Source organism: Pezoporus wallicus, unplaced genomic scaffold (assembly GCF_028554395.1).
Source record: "Pezoporus wallicus isolate ANWC-B61680 ecotype Strahan unplaced genomic scaffold, APGP_CSIRO_Pwel_v1 contig_2439, whole genome shotgun sequence".
NCBI classification, from domain to species: domain Eukaryota; kingdom Metazoa; phylum Chordata; class Aves; order Psittaciformes; family Psittacidae; genus Pezoporus; species Pezoporus wallicus.
In genome coordinates this window covers 2,259,864-2,282,078 of record NW_026638501.1, presented here as the reverse complement: position 1 = coordinate 2,282,078, position 22,215 = coordinate 2,259,864, and the positions used below count along the sequence as shown (strand labels likewise).

The 22,215-nt window shown below is 44.0% G+C and overlaps 1 protein-coding gene across 20 annotated transcripts in view; it reads left to right on the top strand.

The window, feature by feature from the left end:
• ADGRL3 (adhesion G protein-coupled receptor L3) overlaps positions 1–11,578 on the top strand; it is a 339,457-nt gene extending 327,879 nt beyond the window's left edge. For 12 of the 20 annotated variants that reach the window (XM_057411063.1, XM_057411068.1, XM_057411072.1 and 9 more), the window contains one exon: positions 1,402–4,278. In XM_057411063.1, the coding sequence (XP_057267046.1) occupies positions 1,402–2,207 (806 nt within the window). In that variant the 3' untranslated portion in view covers positions 2,208–4,278. Of the gene's footprint in view, positions 1–1,401; positions 4,279–9,833 lie in introns of those variants that run through there. The other 8 variants (XM_057411077.1, XM_057411074.1, XM_057411076.1 and 5 more) reach the window with 3 other exon arrangements.
• The last annotated feature ends 10,637 nt before the right edge of the window (positions 11,579–22,215 follow it).

The following is a 22,215-nucleotide window of genomic DNA, read 5'->3' as shown; positions in this document are numbered from 1 at the left end:
ACCCATCACCCATTACCTACAGTTCCCCCCCAGGTGCACACTTTTCATTTTTCTTCAAGCATTGTGACACAGTTGGAGAGTTTCCACCGTGAAAATCAGCAGCTTTGCTCTATGTCTGTGATGGCTAGTTTATTTTTTGGCATAGCTCCCTCATTTGCTGAAAAACTCAATATATAGCAGCACCCTCTAAGCTTCAGAAACCTAAAAGGTGACAGACACATTCAGGGCATTTCACTCAAAAGCAAGAAGAAAGCCTGCAGCAGTGCATTCCAGCCCTTGACATGCAGCAACTAATCCATCGCAGATATAGACCGAATCCTGTATTTTCAGAAGGTACACATGCCATGTACCAGCATGGTATGAGCAACTGTTCATCTGAAATTGTCAGCTAATGGCTCCTCTAATCCATCACAGCTTGCTGGGAGTTATTTGCCATTTTTTGGCAACGACCAAAGCCTTTAGCTGAAAGGTCGATGCATTATTTCATGAATCCCCGCGCCTGTACTCCTTCCAATGAGGCCAATAATCCCAAAAAAGAAAGCATGGTGACTTAACTGCTGGGCCTGATTTTCTTCTCCCTTGTCCACTCATGCTGCATTGCTCTCAGAATGCTTCCCCACCTTGTCCCATAGCGTGCTGGGAAAGAGCCAAGCTACAGCCTTATGTTGACAGTGTTGAGACACCTATGGAGATGCAATAGGCATTTAGTTGGAGGGCACACCAAGACTCTGTTACTCCTTGCAGTTTCCCCCAAGATCGCTGTACTGTGACAGTGATGGTACTTGCTGTACCTTCCACTGTTTTGCAAGTCAAATGAGAGCTATTTCAAACATTTTTTGCAGGACCCCACAGCAGCTGCCTCCAACATAGATTGTGTTATAAAATCCCCACCCAGCCAGTGTGGAAAAATAATTTTGGCCATGCCCTTGTTACAGGAGAGGTAGGGCATTTAGCCTTGTCCTAAAAAAGCCTGGGCCGGGAAGCACTTTGTGCCACCACCTTGCTCATCTCTGAATCCCACCATTCAGGCCTTACGCCTTTCCTCTGGCAGCCTGCCCAGCAAGGGTGATTTAGACCAGTCCAGAGTCACCTATTCCTCAGCTCCCTCAGGAATACACAGAGCAAAGTGCAAGAGCCACAGGAGGTACTGGCCAGGACAGGCGATTCCTTCCTGCTGGCTGTTGCTACACCAAGTCACACACTTGACAGCTCTTTCCATTTTTTCGGTGGGAAGACCTTAAGCTGGTTAGCTGGAGCTGTGCCCTACTATTTTGGCTGCAACACTCTTCTTGCTGCCGAGCCCCTGCAGCCATGGCAGCCTAGGAAGGGGGTTTGAGTGTGCACATCCCACGTGAGTGTCCTGTTTGTACAAGTCACCCTCTCTTGTGTAATGTTTTTCAGAGGGGCTTCTGAACAATGCCAGGGATACAAGTGTCACGGATACTCTACCACTGAATGGTAATCACAGCAACAGCTACAGCATCGCCAGCGGCGAGTACCTCAGCAACTGCGTGCAAATCCTTGATCGTGGGTACAACCACACCGAGAACGCCCTCGAGAAAAAGATTCTGAAGGAACTCACCTCCAACTACATCCCTTCCTACCTGAACAACCATGAGCGCTCCAGCGAGCAGAGCCGCAACCTGATGAACAAACTTGTCAACAGCGTGGGCGGCGGGAGTGAGGATGACGCCATTGTGCTGGACGACGCCACCTCCTTCACCCACGAGGAGAGCCTGGGCCTGGAGCTCATCCATGAGGAGTCGGATGCCCCGCTGCTGCCCCCCCGGGTATACTCTGCGGACAACCACCAGCCCCACCTCTACAGCCGGCGGTGCATCCCGCAAGACAACAGTGAGAGTTTTTTCCCCTTGCTGACCAACGAGCACACGGACGACCTCCAGTCACCCAACAGGGATTCTCTCTATACCAGTATGCCCGCGCTGGCCGGCATGCCCATGACGGAAAGTGTCACCGCCAGCACCCAGACCGATCCCCCACCAGCCAAAAGCAATGGTGGCGACGCTGATGATGTTTACTACAAAAGTATGCCCAACCTTGGCTCCAGGAACCACGTCCATCAGCTACACACTTACTACCAGCTAGGTCGAGGCAGCAGCGACGGTTTTATAGTCCCACCAAACAAAGAGGGAACCCCCCCGGACGGCAATGCAAAAGGACCTGCTCACTTGGTCACTAGTCTATAGAAGATTCAGCAAAAATTAAGCAAAGAGACAACAAAAAGCCCCTCCGTAACGCTCGGTTTACTGTTCTGAGTTAATCCAAACAGTGGTAATATTGTGTGTACTCCTAAATCTTCATGCTGTTCGAAAGGAAACTCTTGGACTTTTTTTACTGGAATTTTTAGGCCGGCCCGGAGAGGACAGTAACTGCTGCCCCCCCCCCCCCCTCCCCCCATCCTCCTTCCCTCCAGATAGACTTCATTATGTTAATGAAAGAGATAGATAACGGCACGCTTTGTGGCCTTCTCAAGTTATGCCGTGTTTGTTTAAACAATCCTTGATGCTGTGTTGCTCTTAATACCAAGGACCTGATTTAAGAGGAAAAAAATTAAAAAAGGCAAAAACAAACAAACAAAAGTAAAGAAAAAATAAAAGGCCAAAAATGTGCATTTAAAACTAGTAGCGATGACTCATCTAGGTGGGAGCGCTGCACAAAAACAAGCTAGCAAAACTCTTTCTTACCAATCCAGATCACCTCATGGGTTTTGGTCACTCACAACTTGGTTTCACTGCAGCGCCCTTTGCTGTGGGAGCAAACAAAACAAAAATTTAATGAGATGGAAGGGAATCCTAGAATTCTGTGCTAAAGGCATATTTTATGTTTTGCTGTATTAACGGATGATAAAAACTAATGGCAGATAAAGAGAAGAGAACAATTTCTATGTAATGTACAGATACTAGCATTGCACATATAGTCTGCTTTCTGTTCCTCCAGAACTTGCGTCCCTGTTAATGTAGTGGAAAAAAAAAAAAATAACTTTTTTCTGTTGTGCTGGTCTTGTAAGTTTGTCTACCAGTAGGAGCAAGGTTTTTCATAACTCCTCCTTTTTTTTTCGGTTTTGTTTTGCCTCTTCCACTGTTCCTCACCTTCATCCTGTCCCCATCCCAGTAAAAAAAAAAAAATCTCTGGGAAAAAAAAAAAACAAACATCACTTTATAAGGACTATTTTTAGTAACACCATCACCATTTCTTTTCAGCCAAGGCAGTCTTTTTATTTCCTCGCTGTACAACTTTCTACAGCCAGCGTATTGCTGGCAGACCTCTTGGCAGACTAGACCAGGGCAAACTTCCCCATTGACAGTGCACAACCGATCGTGACATAATCCTGTGAAGCGTCTTTGGCAAGCAGCCCCTCAGCCAGGCCGTAGGGTTGCATCCAGGAGCTGAGAGGTTCATCTTATTGTCATAGCAGGGCTTCCACAGGAGATGGCCATTTCCCTGGAGGAGCAAAGAGCCTTCACGGCTCAATCTGGTCCCCGGTTTAGGCACTTGTACTGCAGTGGTTAAGAAAACTGATTGATGTGTAGTGAGCTAAAAAGTACTTTGCAGTGATTAAAAAAAAAGTCTTCTGTTCATTATTTTTCCTAACAGGAAATTTATTTATTTGACAGGATTTTTAATTAACATAGGCTTTCTGGAGGTAAATTAGCAGCACGGAGTATGAATAATTATTTTTTCTTTTTTTATTTTTTATTTTTTTTTAATTTATGATCCATTTTGTACGGTCTCAACAGTTGAATGACCTCATTACTAATATTTGTTGTAAAAGTGAAGCTTGTTTGCCAACCAATAAACAACTGATCACGATTTAGAAGATACTGTATGTATGTACTGTACAATTAATCTCTCCTTTTTTGTTGTTGTTGTTGTTCATCTCTCCATTACTGTCTTCAGTACAAGTCTCCACTCCTTTATGGCATGGGTGAGCAATGCCAAAGAAAGGAGGCCTAAGCTGAGCAATTTAAGCACAAAGGTTACACAGCTGCGGCTGACTAGAAATATCAGGCTAACAGTACTTGTTTAGGGGTGAGAACAACACTGATCGATACTTGTTGCAGGTGATTCTAGGTCTGTTTTGTGCCTACTGTATAAACTAGCCAACGACACGCGGATTGAGTATAGTATTTCATGTGTCGTACCTTTTAATCATTGTAATGTTTTAATTTTTTTTTTTTTTAAGTTTGTTTTTTCTGAGATTAAAAAACTGCTGGTAGCATGTCAAAGAGTAAAACAAGTCCCCGTTAGGCCTCCTCAGTCATTGTTTGCTGTCTCTTTATTTTCTTGCTCCGAGCATATGCAAAGCACCATCATTGTCCTAGGCTACATAACCCTTCCCAATCCCATGACTGCCGATTGCCCGCTGGCACTTTGCCACTCTCATTTAGCTTCCCCTTTCAAATCCCTTGGGAGCAATTAGGATTCATCGTCAGGATATAGAAGGCCACAAAATAGACTAGAAAGATTGACAGTGAAAATAATCACCTCCGGACACGCTTTTTCCTGATTTTTCAGCCCGTGATTTTTCACAAAACCCTCCCGTGACTTGGCCTTTGGCGTCTGGTGCTGCCTCTGTCCAAACTGCTTCTATCCGACTCCCATCAAGCTGGGTAAAAGCCAGAACATTTGGAAGAGGCAGGTGATGCCTGTGTTAGACAAGATATTCCCAGTACTGAGAATAAATGTAGCAGCAGAGCACCTCTGTCCCAGGGTTGTCCTCACACAGAGTGATGCTGCTCAGTTCTGCTCAGCAGGGACTTGGTGCGGGTAAAACCCAGGGGTTGGTGGTATTTGGTGGTATTCGTGGCCTACAGAAGAGTCTGGTTGAGTCACTTGAGTCCTTCCTGCAGACAGGCAGTCAGACCAAAACATCTTGGGAAGAAAACTTCATTTCTGACCAAGCACTGATTACAGCTTGGTCAGAAATCCTACAGTTGTGCCTCTTCCCAGGTCTAGGTTTTGTGAAAGGAGTTATTTCCCATCAGGAGACTGGGAATCACATAGCTTCATAGCAAAACATCCACTGGCCAGCCAGGTCGTGTTCTTGCTCTTGATACTGTCTCGTCATTTCATTTTATTTTCCATGCCAGCAGGGATGGAGCTGGGTAGTGCATGGTAGACTTATGCATGCAGGCAAAGCATGATTCAGTCCCATGTGGCCATACCAGTCTATGTAGCCTCCCAAAGGAGGCTCTTAAGACTTGACATATGAAGTACTTCTTATTGTGGAGAAAGTTAAAACTCTTCTACTGTATTAGACCCCAAAAAAAAGTTTTCCAGGGTTATGGCAGGATTGAATTCATGCAGAGGGTGAGAGACACCATATCAAACATTGCTGTGATAAAATGGGAGGCAGGTGATCAACATGGCATTTACCAGAGTGCCCGAAACTATGCAAGAATAAACTAGTGGTGGATTTGCTGGGATGATTTGAGATGATTGTGTCCTATTGAAAAATCTTTGACTTTTTTTACTCTGGTCGTTCTTCCCCAGCATTTCTATGTATTTCAGATTTATCAGTAAACAGGATATTTTTCTGCTCTTCTCCATCCCTTTTTGCTCGAGCTTGTCTCTGCCAGCCTAACATGCCTATTAGTGCTTTGATTGCAAAAAAAAAACCTGTTTATTTTCAAGCTGATTATTTCTGTCCCCAAGCTGTTCTGGCACCGCAGGATTCACTGTTGGTGCTTCTTACAGTTTTGGAAACAGTGGAATCACAAAATAGAAGGAAAATATATATTATTAATTATATTAAGCCAAAAATGGTTTAAGACTGTAATTTAGTTGGGGAGGAAGGCAGGAAGCAAGATCAAGATTATTTTTGTCACTTTTTTTCCCCTTGAAAACAGACTTTTGTTGTGTCAGAGAGTTAATTATGGGCATGGTGAAGGTTTCTGTTTGTTGATAAGTAGCTCTATAGATAAAATTCTTAAGTAACTGGCAATATAGTGGTGTCTTCTGTGCTTGCCCATTTTCTATAAGAACCATAGAATCATAGGGACACCTTCCACTAGATCAGGTTGCTCAAAGCCTCATTCAATCTGGCCTTGAACACTTCCAGAGACAGTGCATTCAAAACTTCTCTGGGCAACCTGTTCCAGTGCCTCACCACCCTCACAGTAAAGAATTTCTTCCTAATGTCTCAGTATAAATCTGTCCTCTTTCAGTGTCAAGCCATTATCCCTATCCTGTCACTACATGCCCTCTCCAGGTTTCTTGTAGACCCCTTTTAGGTTTTGGAAGGCTGCTATAAGGTCTTCCTGGAGCCTTCTCTTCTCCAAACTGAACAAACCCAACTCTCAGCCTGTCTTCATAGGAGAACTGTTCCAGCCCTCTGAGGAGCTTCATGGCTCTTCTTTGGACTCCCTCCAGCCAGTCCATGCCATTCATATGTTGGAGACTCCAGACCTGAATGCAGTAATGGCCATAAGAGACTGTAAAATTTTTCCCAAAACATGTGAAGGAGAACTGCAGGGGAAAAGACATGCAAAGAAAGACTACGTAGGCTGGACGGTAGCTGGGGATGGGGGTATTCATCACAGCTTTAGAGGCACTGTGTAGCAATATTACTTATCATGGTGCTGCTCCTTTCTGACTATTGATTACGTTTACTTCCATGAAATCTGTGGTTGTTAACCAATCTTTTTACTTCCTCCCTGCCACCAGGTAATGAGCAATGAGATGCTTCAGAGGGCTGGGGGAAAGATTGGTGGCGGTAGGAGGCACCAATCTCTAGGGAGTTCTTGTGTATCTCTATGTGTGTCCTTATTGCTTGTATCCCCCTTCCTTCTTCTGTAGCCACCTTGCCTCTCTCACACATACCCCTATGCTCTTGATCTCACTAGTTTATAAAGAATGTAATGCCCCATAGACTTGGCTAGACGACGGGGATAAAAATATAGCTCATCTTATTAGAAAGCTATCTCAGGAAAGTCTAAGAGCACTGGCTTGGTCATCTGTCGCACCCTGATTTCCTTCATATGTTTAGAAGTACTTTATTTTTAGCTACCTGCTGCATTCAGCTAGACTCTATGCAAATTTTATTTAATGAATATTTTAGGGTTTAAATAGTCTGTGCTCATTAACATTATATAAATGTCATGTTGTTTCTGGCTCTCCAGTAAAGGCATGGAGAACATCCTGCAGCATAAAGCTGAAACCAGATGAAATTGGTGGTTAATACTCCCAGGGAAGGCAGCATAGCTGTCCTCAGCAGGGACATTAGCAGTGTGGTCAGGGGAGAGTACCTGAAGGAGCACCCACGGGAGAGCGGCAGCATCTCCTGCTCTGCACCAAGAGTCATACTGCCGGGTGCAGGCAGCTGGTTTAGGGTCAGTTTTTCTCTTCCAGAGGCTTTGGGAAGTCCTAGGTATGCATGGATCATATACCAGATCATATGTCATCCCAGATCAGCTGGGATGGTCTGTCTGATGCTGAGACTAGCCAGGACAGCTTGGAAATCTACCTTTTTCGCATTGGATTAGCTTTTTACAGGTGCTTACTGTTGATTGCATTTGGTGCACCAGACAGATGATGATAGCCTTCTCCAGCAAAATGCCAACAAAAACAATCAACCTATTTGCTGGGGTTTTTTTATTTCTTCACCTTCCACATATTTTCTTATCTTTCTACTCCTTAAATACACTGTACACATGTAAAAAACCAAGCTAAAACCTCAATAAATAAAACCAAAAATACTGGTATGCAGAGCGGTTATTGCGTGCTGGAAGCAAATGCTTGATATTTTGACAGTGTTGCTTAAAACCCCAAACTACAACTTGAAAGACAAAAACACAGTTGCTCACAACCTTCTCAGCTAGTGTGCATGGGAGTACTTGTACAGATGACCCAGTATCTCCAACTGCCGCTTGTAATCAACTGCATCTTATGTTACAACTTTGGAAAGGTTGTTTCCAGCAGCACTATGCTCGATGGGTAAATTACATCCGTAATAAAAATGTTTTCAGCGTGTCTTCTCCCACTTCTCTCTGAGGCATCTCAGGCAGTTTAATTCAAGTCCTCATGGCAAGACGGCTCAGTACAGGCATAAGCCCTGCAGTCTTTGTGTCCCATGGACAGTAAAGGCTTCACCTTGCAGCATGCACAGGCCTGCAGTAACATCCACTGATATATGTTTTTGAGAGATGAATGTTAATAAGCAAGCTCTCAACAAACTGGGTGGAGGATTCCTGCGTACGCCACTCGGGAAGCAGCAGCACCTCACCCCAGGCATCTCTTAGCACTTAGTTGTACAAATGCAAGAAAGGGGTGGGAAAACGGACGTTGGGCAGGGGGAAGTTAAAAGGAAAAAGCCCCTAATTTCTGGCAAGGCTTCATCCTTTGGCTGAAATGTGCCAAAAGCAATTTCTCAGGTGTTTTCCATAGGCAGCCAGAGAAAAGCATGAGGTTGTACTGGATTAGCCTGTAATGGGAGGCCAATTTGAGGCAGGCTAAAGCCTTGCTGCAGCTGTCAGATGCAGCTCTTGCTGCAGCTCTGGCCAGCTCCTAGTTTCCTCACCTTAAAAAAACAGGAAAGATGATTTTATGGTTTGCCACCGAGGACTTCAGCAGCCCTTTTTTTGAGAAGCTCCCTCCCTGCTAAATAGATGAGCTTCTTTTGGTGCAAGTGCCTCAGCTCTGCCCTTTGGTCACTTTCACCTCACTCTCCTTGCTTGCGTTGCAACCATTCGTACATAAAGACGAAAGGCCTCATTGCTCAAGTTGATGTTCCTATCAGCCAGAAAGAGTGCTTCATGTTAAATAGGTGGGATTTTTGAGTATTTTTCCCCAAGACACACTGTGTACCCAGGCATTTTTAGCTGCTAGCAGTTTGTGCTGCAATGCAAAGCAGCCCGCCAAGCTACCAGCAGTGGAAATGAAAGGAGAAAATGCATCCCGCTGCTTGGGGAAAAAAAAAAAAAGGAGAGATGAGCAGCAAGGATGAAAGTCCCTCTTTTTCAGGAAAAAAAAAAAAAGCCGAAATAGCCAAGCTGGAAGGTGCTCTTTCTATGCTGATGTGCAGAGCAACACAGATTTGCTGGCCTTTGGGTGGGTAGGAGATGGGGTGAAATTATTTATGCTTAGAAAATGGCACCAGGACAGCTCTTAATTCTTTTTGAATGTGTCCAGCTTATCTTAACCTCTCCCTCAAATACTATTTATAAAAAAGCCTGCATGTGTTCACCCCAGATTGCACATGGCTGCCTCTTCCCGACCTGCGCGTGTAAAAGGAGGCGTTTTCCTCCCCAGGGCTGCAGTGATTATAGAGGCAGCTGTAAAGCAGAGCACTCAGGATGTGAAGTGCCCTTCAGATAATGTGTGATAGCAAAACAAATCTGTTTACTTTGCATTTATACTAACTATTTATTATAAACGGGTGGGGGGATCACAAAGAATGCAGTTGCTCAAATAAGCTGGTACAAGCTGGTGGTTGCAGCTTGACTCTGACATGTCCTTGCTTGAGCTGGGTCAAACCCAGAGAAGCAGAGTCGCCTCGGCATTGCCCTTCGTCTGGAGAGCAGTGGGCACCAGTGGCCAATGCTGCTAGTCCTCACACCATTTAATAAATAACTGGCTGATGTGGGGCCACAGCCAGGCAAATCTGTACCACTGGCTTCAGCAAAAAGGGTGGGAGGAGGTTCCTGATGAGATGTTGGCCCATAAATGCATTCTCCTGCTCTGTACAAGCCTTCCTTCTCAAGGCAAGAGCAGGCTTCCTATGCTTTGAGGGTGGAAATGATCTTAAAAATAGCTGGTGGCTGCTGCAGGGTCCTGCTTTGGGGCTTTACTTGCTCTCCCCTTGTTTTTCACAGAAAGCGGAAGGACGCCCAAGCAGGAACCAGTCTTCAGGCGAGTGACCATGGAAGACAGTGTCATCTAGGGATGACACCCAACGAGCCTGCCTCAGCAAGCCCATGACAGTGCACCTCCTCAGCTCCTCTGTGCCTCAGTTTACCCCTCCCTTATTGGGATCATGTAATGAGAGAGACCGGAGAAACTAGCCTCAACCAAAACCTTCAGCAAACCCTTACATCCCCGAGGAGAAGACAGTCCATCTGGGATTCCCAATGCCTCATGCATGGCAGCACCTTGGGAAGTGCCCTCACTGCTTGGTCACTCGCTTTTTTGTTAAGATGAGCAGAACAGGCGAAAAATGTCTTTTGTAATAAGAAATTGGTTTCGTCTACTCCAAACATTGGCTTTGCAACTTGAAAACTTTTAAATATGGCTGAGCATGCACAACCCCCCCATCCTGAGCCCCTCTCCATGTTCACAACCTGGGCTGTATAAAGGCAACCCTGACGGATCCAGGTCCCTGTTGTAAATACAAACCTGTCTGTGTGGAGAGGTAATGAGGGAAGGAAAACAGGGACAAAGAAATAATCCTTATACCAGAAGAAGCTGAACTTGTCAGCAGAGTACTGTTGAGTGGAGCTGTCACTTTTAAGTGGGGACCGGCGCACATGTCCAGCAGTGGCTCCTCATTGCAAAACTTCTTGTGGGGGAAGCTGTTCAGATTTTATTGTCTTGTGTAAATAGAGATATTTTTTTGAAAAAATGAGCCTTAGTATATTGAAGATAGCGTTTCTCAATCAGCTCAGCTGGGATGGATATATGGGAAACCATGGCATTTGCATAGTGGAGGCTGTCATGGCGTTTTGGAGCTAAGCTGTGCCGCCGTGGCTGGCGCAGGAGGCACCTGAAAGACGACAGACACATCCAGGAGAGGACTCAGCAGATGTTTCTCCTTTGTTCCTGTAAACAGGGTAGACTCGCTGCACCCACGATCTCCACTGGTGTAAATACTCAGCTACAGCCCACAGTGGTCATGGGCCACTTGATGCAGGGGTGGGGGAAGTGGGATGGGCAGAAATCACCAGAGGGATGCAAACCCCATCGGTGTGGGTCCCCTCAGGGTTTTAGCATTAATTTAAAAAAAAAAGAAAGAAAAAGAGAAAGAAACCCTGAAGACTTGTTAATGGTGTTGGGCCAGCTATTGGGCAGGATAAATGGAAGACATCTGTCATGTCAGCCTCTATATGCAGTTCTCCTTGGCATATGTGCAAATGAGCGTGCAAGATCATGCCCTGCTTGGGTGGCTGCCAGCCAGCACAGGTCCCTGTGTCTGTGTACCTGTGTCCATGAGAGAAGAAGAGATGGTATGGATGTGTATGTCTTATATGCCTAGACACATTTCAGAAGTCACAAGTAACACTGCCAGGTCCAGCTTTATTAGCATGAGTGCAGAGTAGTGTTTGCATCAATCTGGGGAGCAAGGCGGGCTAGGCTGGGAAGACAGTGTTAGATGAGCAAAAGCTGATAAATCTCTGCTTCACACTGATTCATCATCCGCTGTCCCACCATGACATGACAGTGGGCATCTGCAAATGCTCCTGACAGAGCAGGGCTAAGTTGGATGCTGGTAGCCACAGCCTGGTACCTGGTGGAAGCAGGAAAAGAACTTTGGGGTTTCCCCTTTATCCTTCTCAATTCAAAGCTTACTTATGCTTTATTTACTCTGAGTCTGACCCTGTGGATTCATGCAGCAGAGGGAAATTTGGGGGGGGGGGGGGGGGGAATTAAGAAAGAAAAGGGTATTTTTGAAAACAACACATAATAATTTTCTCTAGACATAAAAGCCTCTCTTCGGCCTGGCATTTTGCAAGAAAGAAGGGCCAAGGTGGAAGTGACCCCTCCCTATTAAAAAGTCAGATAGCATAAACCAGCTGTTGCACATATTTAACATAATACTGTGCCCTATACCTTTGCAAAGAAATGGGAGATAAACAGAAATTGAAAGCTGCCCCAGAGACGTTTGGGCATCCAGAGTGCTGATTCACTTGCAGTGAGTGGTTCAAGGTGAGGTGCAGGGATAGTCTTTTCCTCTTGTGTACTTGAATACCTCCTCTGTCATCTGGCTTTGTGGGGCTGCTGCTACCATTAACACCTAACAATTGCCACTGCCAAGTGATTTATTTATTTAGCAAACCATTTATTTATTTATTTATCAAATTGGTGCTCAGGAGACACAGTGCTTTCGTCTGCCACAGGTAGACACCTTTTTCTTTGCCCACTTCTTCAGGCTTGTATGGTGTCCCCAGACAAAGTGGCCATCATTCTGGGGAGATTCAGGTTTCTGCCCACTACAGGCTGTCATCCTTTTTTAACAGGGAGAAAAATAATGAAAAATATGAACAACCCTCCCCATCTTTGTGCCAGAAATGTTCTGAAAATCAGGCAGTATATTAAGCAAAATAAATACCTCCAAAAATTCTGAAAGCTCACGATCTTTTAAAGTCTCAAGGGAACCATCCTTACAGTTTCTAGAGCCCCAGTGAGCAGTGCTGAGTCCTGAGCCCGAGGATGCCTGACCCTGGGGAGGTCTGGGGAGCTGCAGGGGATTAAAAGGGGGGCTACAATTGCAGGAAAGCAGAAATTCCCTGGTTTTTCACTAGGTCGCAGAAAAGCAGAAATCCCCTGGGTTTTGTTTGTTTTTCATTAGAGGGTCACTACTAGTTTCTCTCTCCGGACAATCCCATCATTCCGCACCTTAAACCCTTGCTGTATGACTAGAAGAGTTATTCTTGGAGGCATTTATGACAATCTTCAATGTCTCTCTCTCTCCCCATTGCCAGAGAGGCTGACACCCAGTAACTAATGGTGATGGCTGCAAAGATGAGACAGGCTGACCCCAAGTCCTAATAAAAATGATGAATCTTGTCCACTGCCTCAGTATTGATGGTGCACAGGTTACGTGCAGAAGTGTGCCAGTAAAGAGGGGGAGGGAGATAGTCACAGAAGAGCAGGTCTGGCAGGTGCCAGGTTACAAAACCCACCCAGTTGCTGTGTTCCCCATCTGTTCCCAGGTTTAATCCAGCCCCAAATCAATAGTGATTGACGTTTCACCTGCTTTCCGTATCTTAACTGGACTTCCTTACTCCTCAGGCATGGAACAAATCTTAATACAATGTAATTACTGTACTCCTGGTGATGAACCCGTATGAAAAGCTATCACGGAGAGCATTAATAAAATGTACATTATGAAAAAGAAATCAGCATTGTCTGAAATTAATAACGCATCAGATTTTTCTCATCCATGTCTCCTCATTACATGCCTGCCCTTGAGTTTTCTATTAAAATGACTTATCCAAACTACTCCTATAGCTGTGTTCAGTATGAAGTTATGTGCTGTAGATTTGCATCCCAGTCAGATGTACCGCATAAGACTTATTAATCTGTTACGTCTTTCAGGCATTGATTTTAGTGGCGTTTATATAACACTGGTATAACTAAAATGAACTGATTGATTCATGCGTATGGATTAGTTTGCCTAAGACTTTGAGCCTAGGTATCTTTATCATGCACTGTAATGCCAGAATTCATCACTGTATTATTTACAAGAGACTGAACTGGCTGCATCTCAATAACTGAAGAGATCTTCACTGGTTTATTTATGTATAAATGTTTACTTAATCAGCCACCAATTTTGTTTAGCAGAATTTGTTAGCAAACGGAAATTGTAAACGATAACGTGGTTTCTATTTTAAAATTTATAGGCTGTCATCTATAGCAAAATCCAAGATTTCCGAAGTGTCTTTGTCTACTGGCAATCAACAAGCTCTCTTGTATATGCTTTCTGGTAATTGCAATTAGCTCCTTCAATATTTACTATAAAAAATAATATAACCCAAATACAGGAGATCTGGGTGGGAGTGTGTCAAAGTCAACACAAATATCCTAACATATAGAGACATTGTTGCAAGTTGAACAAAGCAACAAGAAGCCACCACCCAGCACAAGAGCAGGAGCACCATGGTTTATGATGTGGCAGGTGTCATCACCTTCCGTCTGTGGCTCTGCGCTGGATCGAGGGGCAGGAGAACTCCATCGGCCAATGCCTAGGGACCAAGTGATGCCAGTCTGCAAGGCCTGGTGCATGGATATGCCAGTATGGGGAGTTCTGCTTCCTTCCTTTATGAGGAAATCCCAATTCCAGGTAAAATAAGTGAAGCTGTAACTTGGTTGCTTGGCCCTTACACCCTGCAATAGATTGAGGAAAACCTGCTCAAAGGTGCAAGGGAAGCACTGTTCACCATGCATTGCAGCTGGAAAAGTAGCCGGGCTACAATGTGGACTTAAGAGAATAACAATCCAGGGAGGCCTAATCCCAGGTTCCCAATTTAAGGTTGCTTTGGACCATGCTGCTTCTCCTGGAGACCAGGGAATAGATAGACTAAAAAGATTAATTAAATGAAAGAGGAGACTTTCCTGTTAGGAGCCATTTAGAAATATTTTTAGTGCAGAGGCACGTAAGAAGTGACATGTTGAAGGCACATAAAATAATAAGTAGTGTCCAGAGAAGATGAGTTGAGTGCTGCACTTCACCATAGATAATACTGCAGGTGGTGTTATGAGGTGAAATGAAGAGGTAAAGTCTTAAATGTAGTTAAAGGCAATGCCTCATTACCCAGCAAAGGATTAACCCACGGACTCTGATGCAATACACCAGTAAGATGATGTACAACAAACCTCAGTAAAATATTATACCATTTTAACAACAACAAAAAAGCCTTATATCTACAGGCTCTTGTTACAGGGTCAAAAATAATTGCTGGCTCGCTGAGGAACCAAAGAAACATCCCTGTTGAGTCTTCAGCCATACTTATATTTCATGTCATTGTGATTTTTTTAAACTTTTTTTTTTTCTTTTAGGTAAAATATTGCGTTAGTGTTAGGTATGAGCAGGAAATCACTTACCAGCTGGCAGTGCTAAAGGGGAGTAAAACTTGCATGTCAGCACCCTGGGCTATAGCTTCAAGGGTGGGAGCTCACAAGAGGTGGGTACTGGGGGTTGCATGTGCCTCACAACCACTGAACCCATCGCTCTAGAGGTGTTACGACTTCACTCACAGCACATGGGTAACGTTGCTGATGCTATCTCTGTGGCCAGTGCATGGCTTGTAAGAGCAAACCCCTCTTGTCTCCCATGAGCAAACCAAGAAGGGCTACCACCATTCTGCCTTGAATCCATCTTGTACTCCGGCTGGTTAATATTTAAAGCCAAGCACATCCCCCATAATGCAAATTCACACTCAAAGTAAAGAGATTTATGGGTTATTTTGTTATTTGTTTGGGTTTTTCAATATGAAACTTCTTAGGTAGGGGCATGAGATCAAATGATGCTGTCTTGGTCAGTGATGTGGAAATGTGATGAGTGCAGCTGAGCCTCAGCAACCTCATTTCACCTAGGACTAGCACTCATCCTTTCTTGGGGCACAGAACTACATTATTAGTCACTTTTGTTGAACAGCCTGTGATTGTGATCTAATGTGAAGGGCCCTAAACTGTGTTTTGTGGGTTTGGTTTTGTTTTTTTTTATACACAGTTACTCAAAACAAATCAAAAACATCAGTACAAACTGAAAAGTTAGGGATGCTTTATGAGCTATTTATATAAGTGGAAGCTCATATATGCACCGATTTTGCAGCTTTCAGGCTTGAAGACAGATGTTAAAACCCACCATCCTCAAGTATGCTGTGTACTGATTCTGACCTGAGGCGGTGGTGATGCATCAAACCACAGCCCTGGAGCTGAGAGGCTTTACCTTCTTTGAGAAAGGCTATAGCTGTTGGGTTAGACATGCATTTGGGATGCTCACAACTAGGCTCACACTATTTCTTCTCATCCAGCTTCTGTCTATTGACTGTGACTTCCACAATCTGCAGTTCATTAATCATTTAGGGCAATTAGGAGATGCAGCTGACAGGGGCTAAAAAAAAACAAAAACAAAATAAGAGCGTAAGTGTGTTGTGTGAAGGTTAGGGGCTGCTTTCATGAGCTCTGTGCCCACCTGGATGTTAACTGTAGTCCCTAACTGAAGGAGTAACAGCAACATGTCTGGGTGTTATGAGGTGGTAGATGCCCCTTAGTAGGCTCAGAGGATGCTAGAATAGTTTCCTCTATGCGGACCAAAGCAATAGATTGCATAGATTGCAGCAAATTTATAACTCCTGGCTGAACTAGAGAAAGGCTGAACTAACCTTTAGGACATGTTTTAGGACTGACTACAGTTTTTGAAGGATGAAGAACCTGTTGTACCCTTTGGTGCGTCACCCTGTGTGCTGTTTCTGCTGACACGTGAGTACTGCATTTTGCCTCACATTTCAGCAATTAGATTTTATTTCCTATCTTATGCCCTATTTATCCATGCTAATATCTCTCCTAGATCTTTTTGGATAACAACTGCTGTGTAGGAAGGTATAAAATTGTAGGAAAGGCTGAAAATTTGTCACTATAATGTCATCAAAATAGCCTTGACTAAAAGGTTTTGCTGTAGGAATATGATTTTTTTCCCCCAAGCAAGCTCCCCTTCATGCATATGAGCTTTTACTTAGTCATGTTTCAAAATAAAATGAAGGCATGCTTTTTTTTTTTTTTTTTTTTTTTTTAAAGCTGTAAAGTTAGAAATGAAGCTGTCGTGTGCATGCTTCGTTCTGCTTGGATGAACTTGCTGGCATCTGCTGCCCTGGGAAGCTGAAGTCACTGATGGCGAGTCTAAATTCAACCTCTCCAGTATGTGTATTGACAGGATATAAATCAACATGTGCAAGGTAGCATGTGGACCAAGGGTAGCTGACCCTCATGCTGACACACTCTGCTTAGAGCTTTGCTGCCCAGGGGATGCAGCAGCTGCACAAAACTGTTTTAGAAGACCTAGTTTTAGTTTCAAGATCTTTTACCCTTTCTTATACATTATTGTATGGTTTTGCCAGGGTTAAAAGTTCCAGTGTGCACTCCTGCTAAGCACCACCCAGGAGGACCAGCGGCAGCCCACTGCTCTATACCTAAATATTAAGCAGTTTCCTAAATGTGATCAGGCTGTTATGGCTGAACAGCTTCACCATGTGCCAGCTGCACAGGCATCCAGCAAAGAAATCAAAGGTGTCAAAGAAATCAAAGATGTCACCAGTATTTCTTATCTAAAATTAAATATCTGTCTTAGGTCCCCAGACATGCAGAGACTTTGTATTAGGAACTGAGAGTTCAAACTCCTGAATCATCTCATATATATTTCACTCAAGCCAAGGGAATATCAGACAGGATAAAATCATAGAATGGCTAGGACTGGAAAGGACCTCAAGGTCATCTTTTTCCACCCCCCCTGCCATGGGCAGGGACGCCTCACACTATACCATGTCACCCAAGGCTCTGTCCAACCTGGCCTCAAACATTGCTGAGGATGGAGCTCTAAGGAGCAATTCTCTAATCTACCAAGATGAGAGAGGAAAAACCGTTTGGGGAAAATACTAATGGATTCACAAAAAAAAAACAAAAAACCAAAAAATTTGCCAATGAAATTGTGGCTCTAATATTCTGTACCTTAGCAGTAAAGCCATGATTTTCTGCAGAAAGTGCAACAGAGAATAAATGGGTCAACTCGTGCCCATTAACAGTGGAGACAGAGCAAGTGGCATTTAAAACAAGCCCGCACAGAGGGAAAATTAAATAATGATTTATTGTGAAGCCATAAAATATTTGTTCTCACAATTAGCTTTTCAAGAGCAAGTTGCAGTGCTGTGTGATGCCATCAGCCAGGCAGGGTTAAACCTATGCTGGATGTGCCAGAGCTGGCAGTTTGGCTGCATTACTGCTGCAGCTCTCTGCTGCATTGCTGAACATGTGAACTGGACGATGCTGTGCCCTTTTTTCTGTTTGTGCCATGTGTGTTTTGATGAGGTCTTCAAAGCTAAAAATAGGAGACATGATGCTGGATATATTTGTCCACATCTATTCTAAGGGGTAAACAGCCAGGCTCTGAATCACCTGACTTGCATATCAGTGGCTGAACTCAAGCATAATGAGTGTCTCTGAGAGTGCAGTTCCTCTAGGGAGAGGATATTTGGATGGTCAAAGAGGACTTACAAGATCCCTCTCTCTTCTGCTTCCTTAATAAGGGCCAGCAAAGCTCCTATTTAGCCCCTGGCTTCATGGTTACTCACCTTCCCTCTTCAATCTTAGGATGCGCTGGTCCTGTACTTCCTACTTGGGCAAGTTCATGAGTTCATGAGCTCCTAAATGGTCTCCTCCAAGAGAGACAGAGATGTTCCCTACTCAGAAAAAGGGTTTTCTTCTCCTATGTGCATTTGGGGCTGTTTAGGTGTAGGGAGGAGCTGTGCACTGGGTTCCCTTGAGATCTGGTAATGCTGTCCACACAGAAAATCATGAGGCAGAAGGCAGTACAGGGGTATCTTTGGGGACACAAGGAATAAAATCCCTTCCCTAGGCTGCTCTCCAGCCTATAATCCTTACTGAATTATAGCCCAGGCCTGAGACCCCATGGATGCACTGTCAGGTATGAAGTATTGGTCCAAGATTTTTGCCAGGTCTGTAGTGGGAACCAATTCCTTTCTCTAATTCTCAGGCATCAAGTTGCCTAAAAATCCTTATTACACATTGTGAAATCTAATTACATTATTGCACACTGTGTATACATTGTAAAACTCAGTGGATGCAATAACACTGCTAGCAATGCACCGTTCCATCAAAATCACTATTGCTGTTAATTTTACTTTCATTTTTTCTTGATTTACCCTGAAGAATAGGATTTTGCTTGCTTGCTTTGGCAGGTGGATGAAGTGGCAAGACCTTAGGAGAGTCACAGCATCCTGCAGATCCTACTGAACTTGGGAGCATGTAAGGTGGGGGATGAGGACTACCATGCCCCTACTCTGTTACTCAGTGGTACAACTCCTGAGGGCTAGCAATGCTGTCTTGAGATGGGTTTGAAACCAGCTGGGTTCAATTGCTCTTGAAAGAGCCTTTTATATCTACTTACTGTAGATCTTTGGGCACCTGTGCTTTTAAGTGTCTGAAACCAGATCATCTCAAATGCCTCCACCCCTATGGCGTTGTGGTGTTCAGGAAGAAGAGGATAGATGGTCCTTGGGCTTGCTTCACAGATACATATTTGCATGTGACTGTGAATTTGCTCACACTGAGGTGTTCCTCACCACACTGAAGCCTAGGTAATGGGACCTGGAATCAGCTGAGGACACAAGATAACTTCCCAATTAGACCAATGATAAGGTTTAAAAAAGGAGGAGGAAAAGCAGCAGAACTGACATCTGAAGTGCTGAGCTAAGAGGGATTTGCCTCTCATGTTGAGCTGAGAGGGATTTGCATCTCAGAGTATTTTTAGTTCTCCGTTTCCCCACTATTAACTTCTCATTGTAAAGCTTGCCTGGTGAACACAAGCTGCTGGTGGTAAGCTGCTGGTCTCTTGCCCTCTGCTTTCCTTGCAAGCTGTCACACAAATGAAATACAAGCTCTGGAAGATGCTTTCCGGCTTGTTCCCATCACAGCCTCTTCAGAAGAAAAGTGCATGAGCCCACAGTGTTTCAGTAGTCTTTTACTTCTAAATGAAATAGGGTGCCAGGAGTTAGCCCTGAACACCAACTAAACATTTACAGGGGAAAACTTGGTAGTGCTTGAGTCTCCTGAAATATCCATCTGCTGAGCAAAGGTTGTCTAGGGTCCTGGTTCTGGAAGCCAAGCATAGCTGGTTCATTGCTTCTCTTAATGTGCCAAGGCAGCTCTATGTGAGCTTGGTCCCTGGCATGAGTTGCGCAGAGTTTTAGCTTTTTCACAATATAGATCTTATTTTACATTGCTCTCCTGGAACTTGCCTACATAGGATCATCTCTCTCCTAGTCCAATGTACAAAGCATAAAATGCACCATGCCAAGTCCCAGATGCTATGCTGCCCCTCCTTCAGGCACATCCAACTACATTTACCACTGAAGCATCTTCTAAAACAACAGTGATTCATCTAGACTACTCACAGCCTGCCTGGAAGTGGCTCATGTATTAGCTTTTGTCTGTCTGTCTTGCTCAAGGAAAATCTGCTAGGAGACGCTTATGTCTATGGAGAACCTGTGGATCAAATGTATAACAGCTCTCTCTTTAACTCCACAAAGTCTGTCTACAGATGTGTTGGAAAAAAATGCTCTTTATGGTAGGCAATGGTAGCATTCTGACTAAATATAGATATTACATTTCTAGGCTTTCTACACTGCTACAGGATCCTCGTGGACATAGCTTGGCTGGAGTCAGAGGCAGATGGAAAGAAGGTGCTGAAATGAAGGAGATTGCTGGGAACTATAGAGGGAGAGGAAAATATTTATCTCTACTGTAGGAGTCCCATCAGTTGTCAGACTGCATCAGGAAAAAGAAATGTGGGCAGGTAAGCTTTAATTCTTCCAGCCACCAAATATCTTTTTTAATCACTATGAGTTTGTAATAAGTTAATTAAAAATCTTAGTTAACTAGTCAGCAGTCCTCCACTGGGAAGGTGTGTGTGAACCTAACTGTATCCTCTTGGATCCCTCAATTCCCGTTCTGTATACATGTTTCACGTTAAGGATGCCATCACTCTTTTTTCTGTTTCTTGCCACTCTCAGGAAACACAGATCTCTATCTCTGGGAGCTGTCTGGCAATCCATCCATCAGGAGGTGTTTATCCTCTGGTTACATTTTTTTCCATCCTTCTCTTGGACAAAAGTCTAGGCAGAAGTACGAAAACCCATATATGTAAAGTCAAAGGGAAATTGGGAGGCAAATAGGACGAAAACACCATAAGACATCCAAAGTTTGTATTGAACCTACTACTTGTTTTCATTCTGGTTTTTGGGGGACTTTTTTTGTTTGATTGTGGCTTTTTTTGTGGAAGCCAACAATATTGCTGCCTTCATTGCAGAATCATGGCCACTGGATACAGAACAGACTTAAAGGGCTTCCTTGCTAAAGGCCTCTTCACCACTGGAGTGAATTGTGAGCAATGTTGGCTTTTCAGGTCCTACTGAAGCAGGTATTGTGGGAAGGAGTCTGGTCTCAGTCTCCCCTGGCCTGAAACAGAGGTGTGAATACTGCTTGAGGACCAACCTGTTTAACTTAATAAATAATTTGGACTGGGACATGGTAGCCAATGCCGTTTGGTCTGAGTTGCAGATAAACCAACTATTCTATGCAGAGCACAGAAGCTGCTGAGCTCCAGGGGAGCTGGGAAAGATCAGGAGACCTGGGATCACTGCCTTGGTGTATGGTTGGTGTTCAATGGTAATACATTACAGGCAGGTGTCCCTCTTTCTTTTAATCACGTGTTGATTGATGCTGCTTCAAGCTTGCCCTAATTGCTGAGAAATGCTGTGATGTAGCATGAACAGCAATCCTCTTCTGTTGATATCTGTTGCACTGTGTGGAGGAAATTAAGAAAAATCCAACCCCTGCAAGAAATGTGAGCCTATTGAAGAATTAATGAAATCTCATCACTTGGAGGCCTGCAGATGCCGTTCCGTTGGGAGCATGCCGAGGATGCCATAAAATCCCTTTGGATATGATGCAGTCAACATCTGGTGCCTTTTAAAAAAAAAAATAAAAACTATAATTGTTTTAGTCCTTGTTGTCTGCAAGATCTAATTAGCTGACAAGTGACAAAAGAGCCTACTGTAGTGAAGGGGAGGCTGGGTGCCAGGATCATTAGATAGGTTGGGCAAGAGCCATAACAGCCAGCAGGTGATGGATGCAAATGGTGTATTATCCTGTGCTTCATTACAGATGTGGGGGCATGTGGAAATGAGACAAACTGATAAACCAAAGGCTCAAAGTTTTGCTATTCATCTTAAGCAAAATCAGATACTCGGTCTTCTGTGAGTATAATGGTTAGGTTCTTTAATAGTGGTTCAGGGCAAAAAAGAAAAAAAACATCCCTGACCTTCAGCCTCTTGAATATCTCCCAGTGCCTGTGAAAATAAGATGGAGAGGACTTGTGCCTGAGTTTAGCATGAGTAAGATTTGTAAAAACTCATGGCACTGATGTAGCTGTATTCTTGTTTGCCATCAGTGATAAAATCCCCACTGATAGTAAAAGCTGAATTGGGTCAAGGCAGTGGGGGGTCCATCTGGTTTTATAACTGTGTCTGTGGGAGAAGATCATTAGCTGTGGACAGCAAAAGCCTAGTACCTGCTTTGCTTAGATCTTCTCCGTGAATTGTTGCTTATACCAAAATTAATAAATCTATTATCCATATATTTATGTAGATATGTTAAAAATGTTGTCACATCCTTTCAGGCAAAGAGGAGATATGGGTACATAGGAAAGCTTTCCAGATCTGGGATGGACTGGTTCAGCTGGTACCT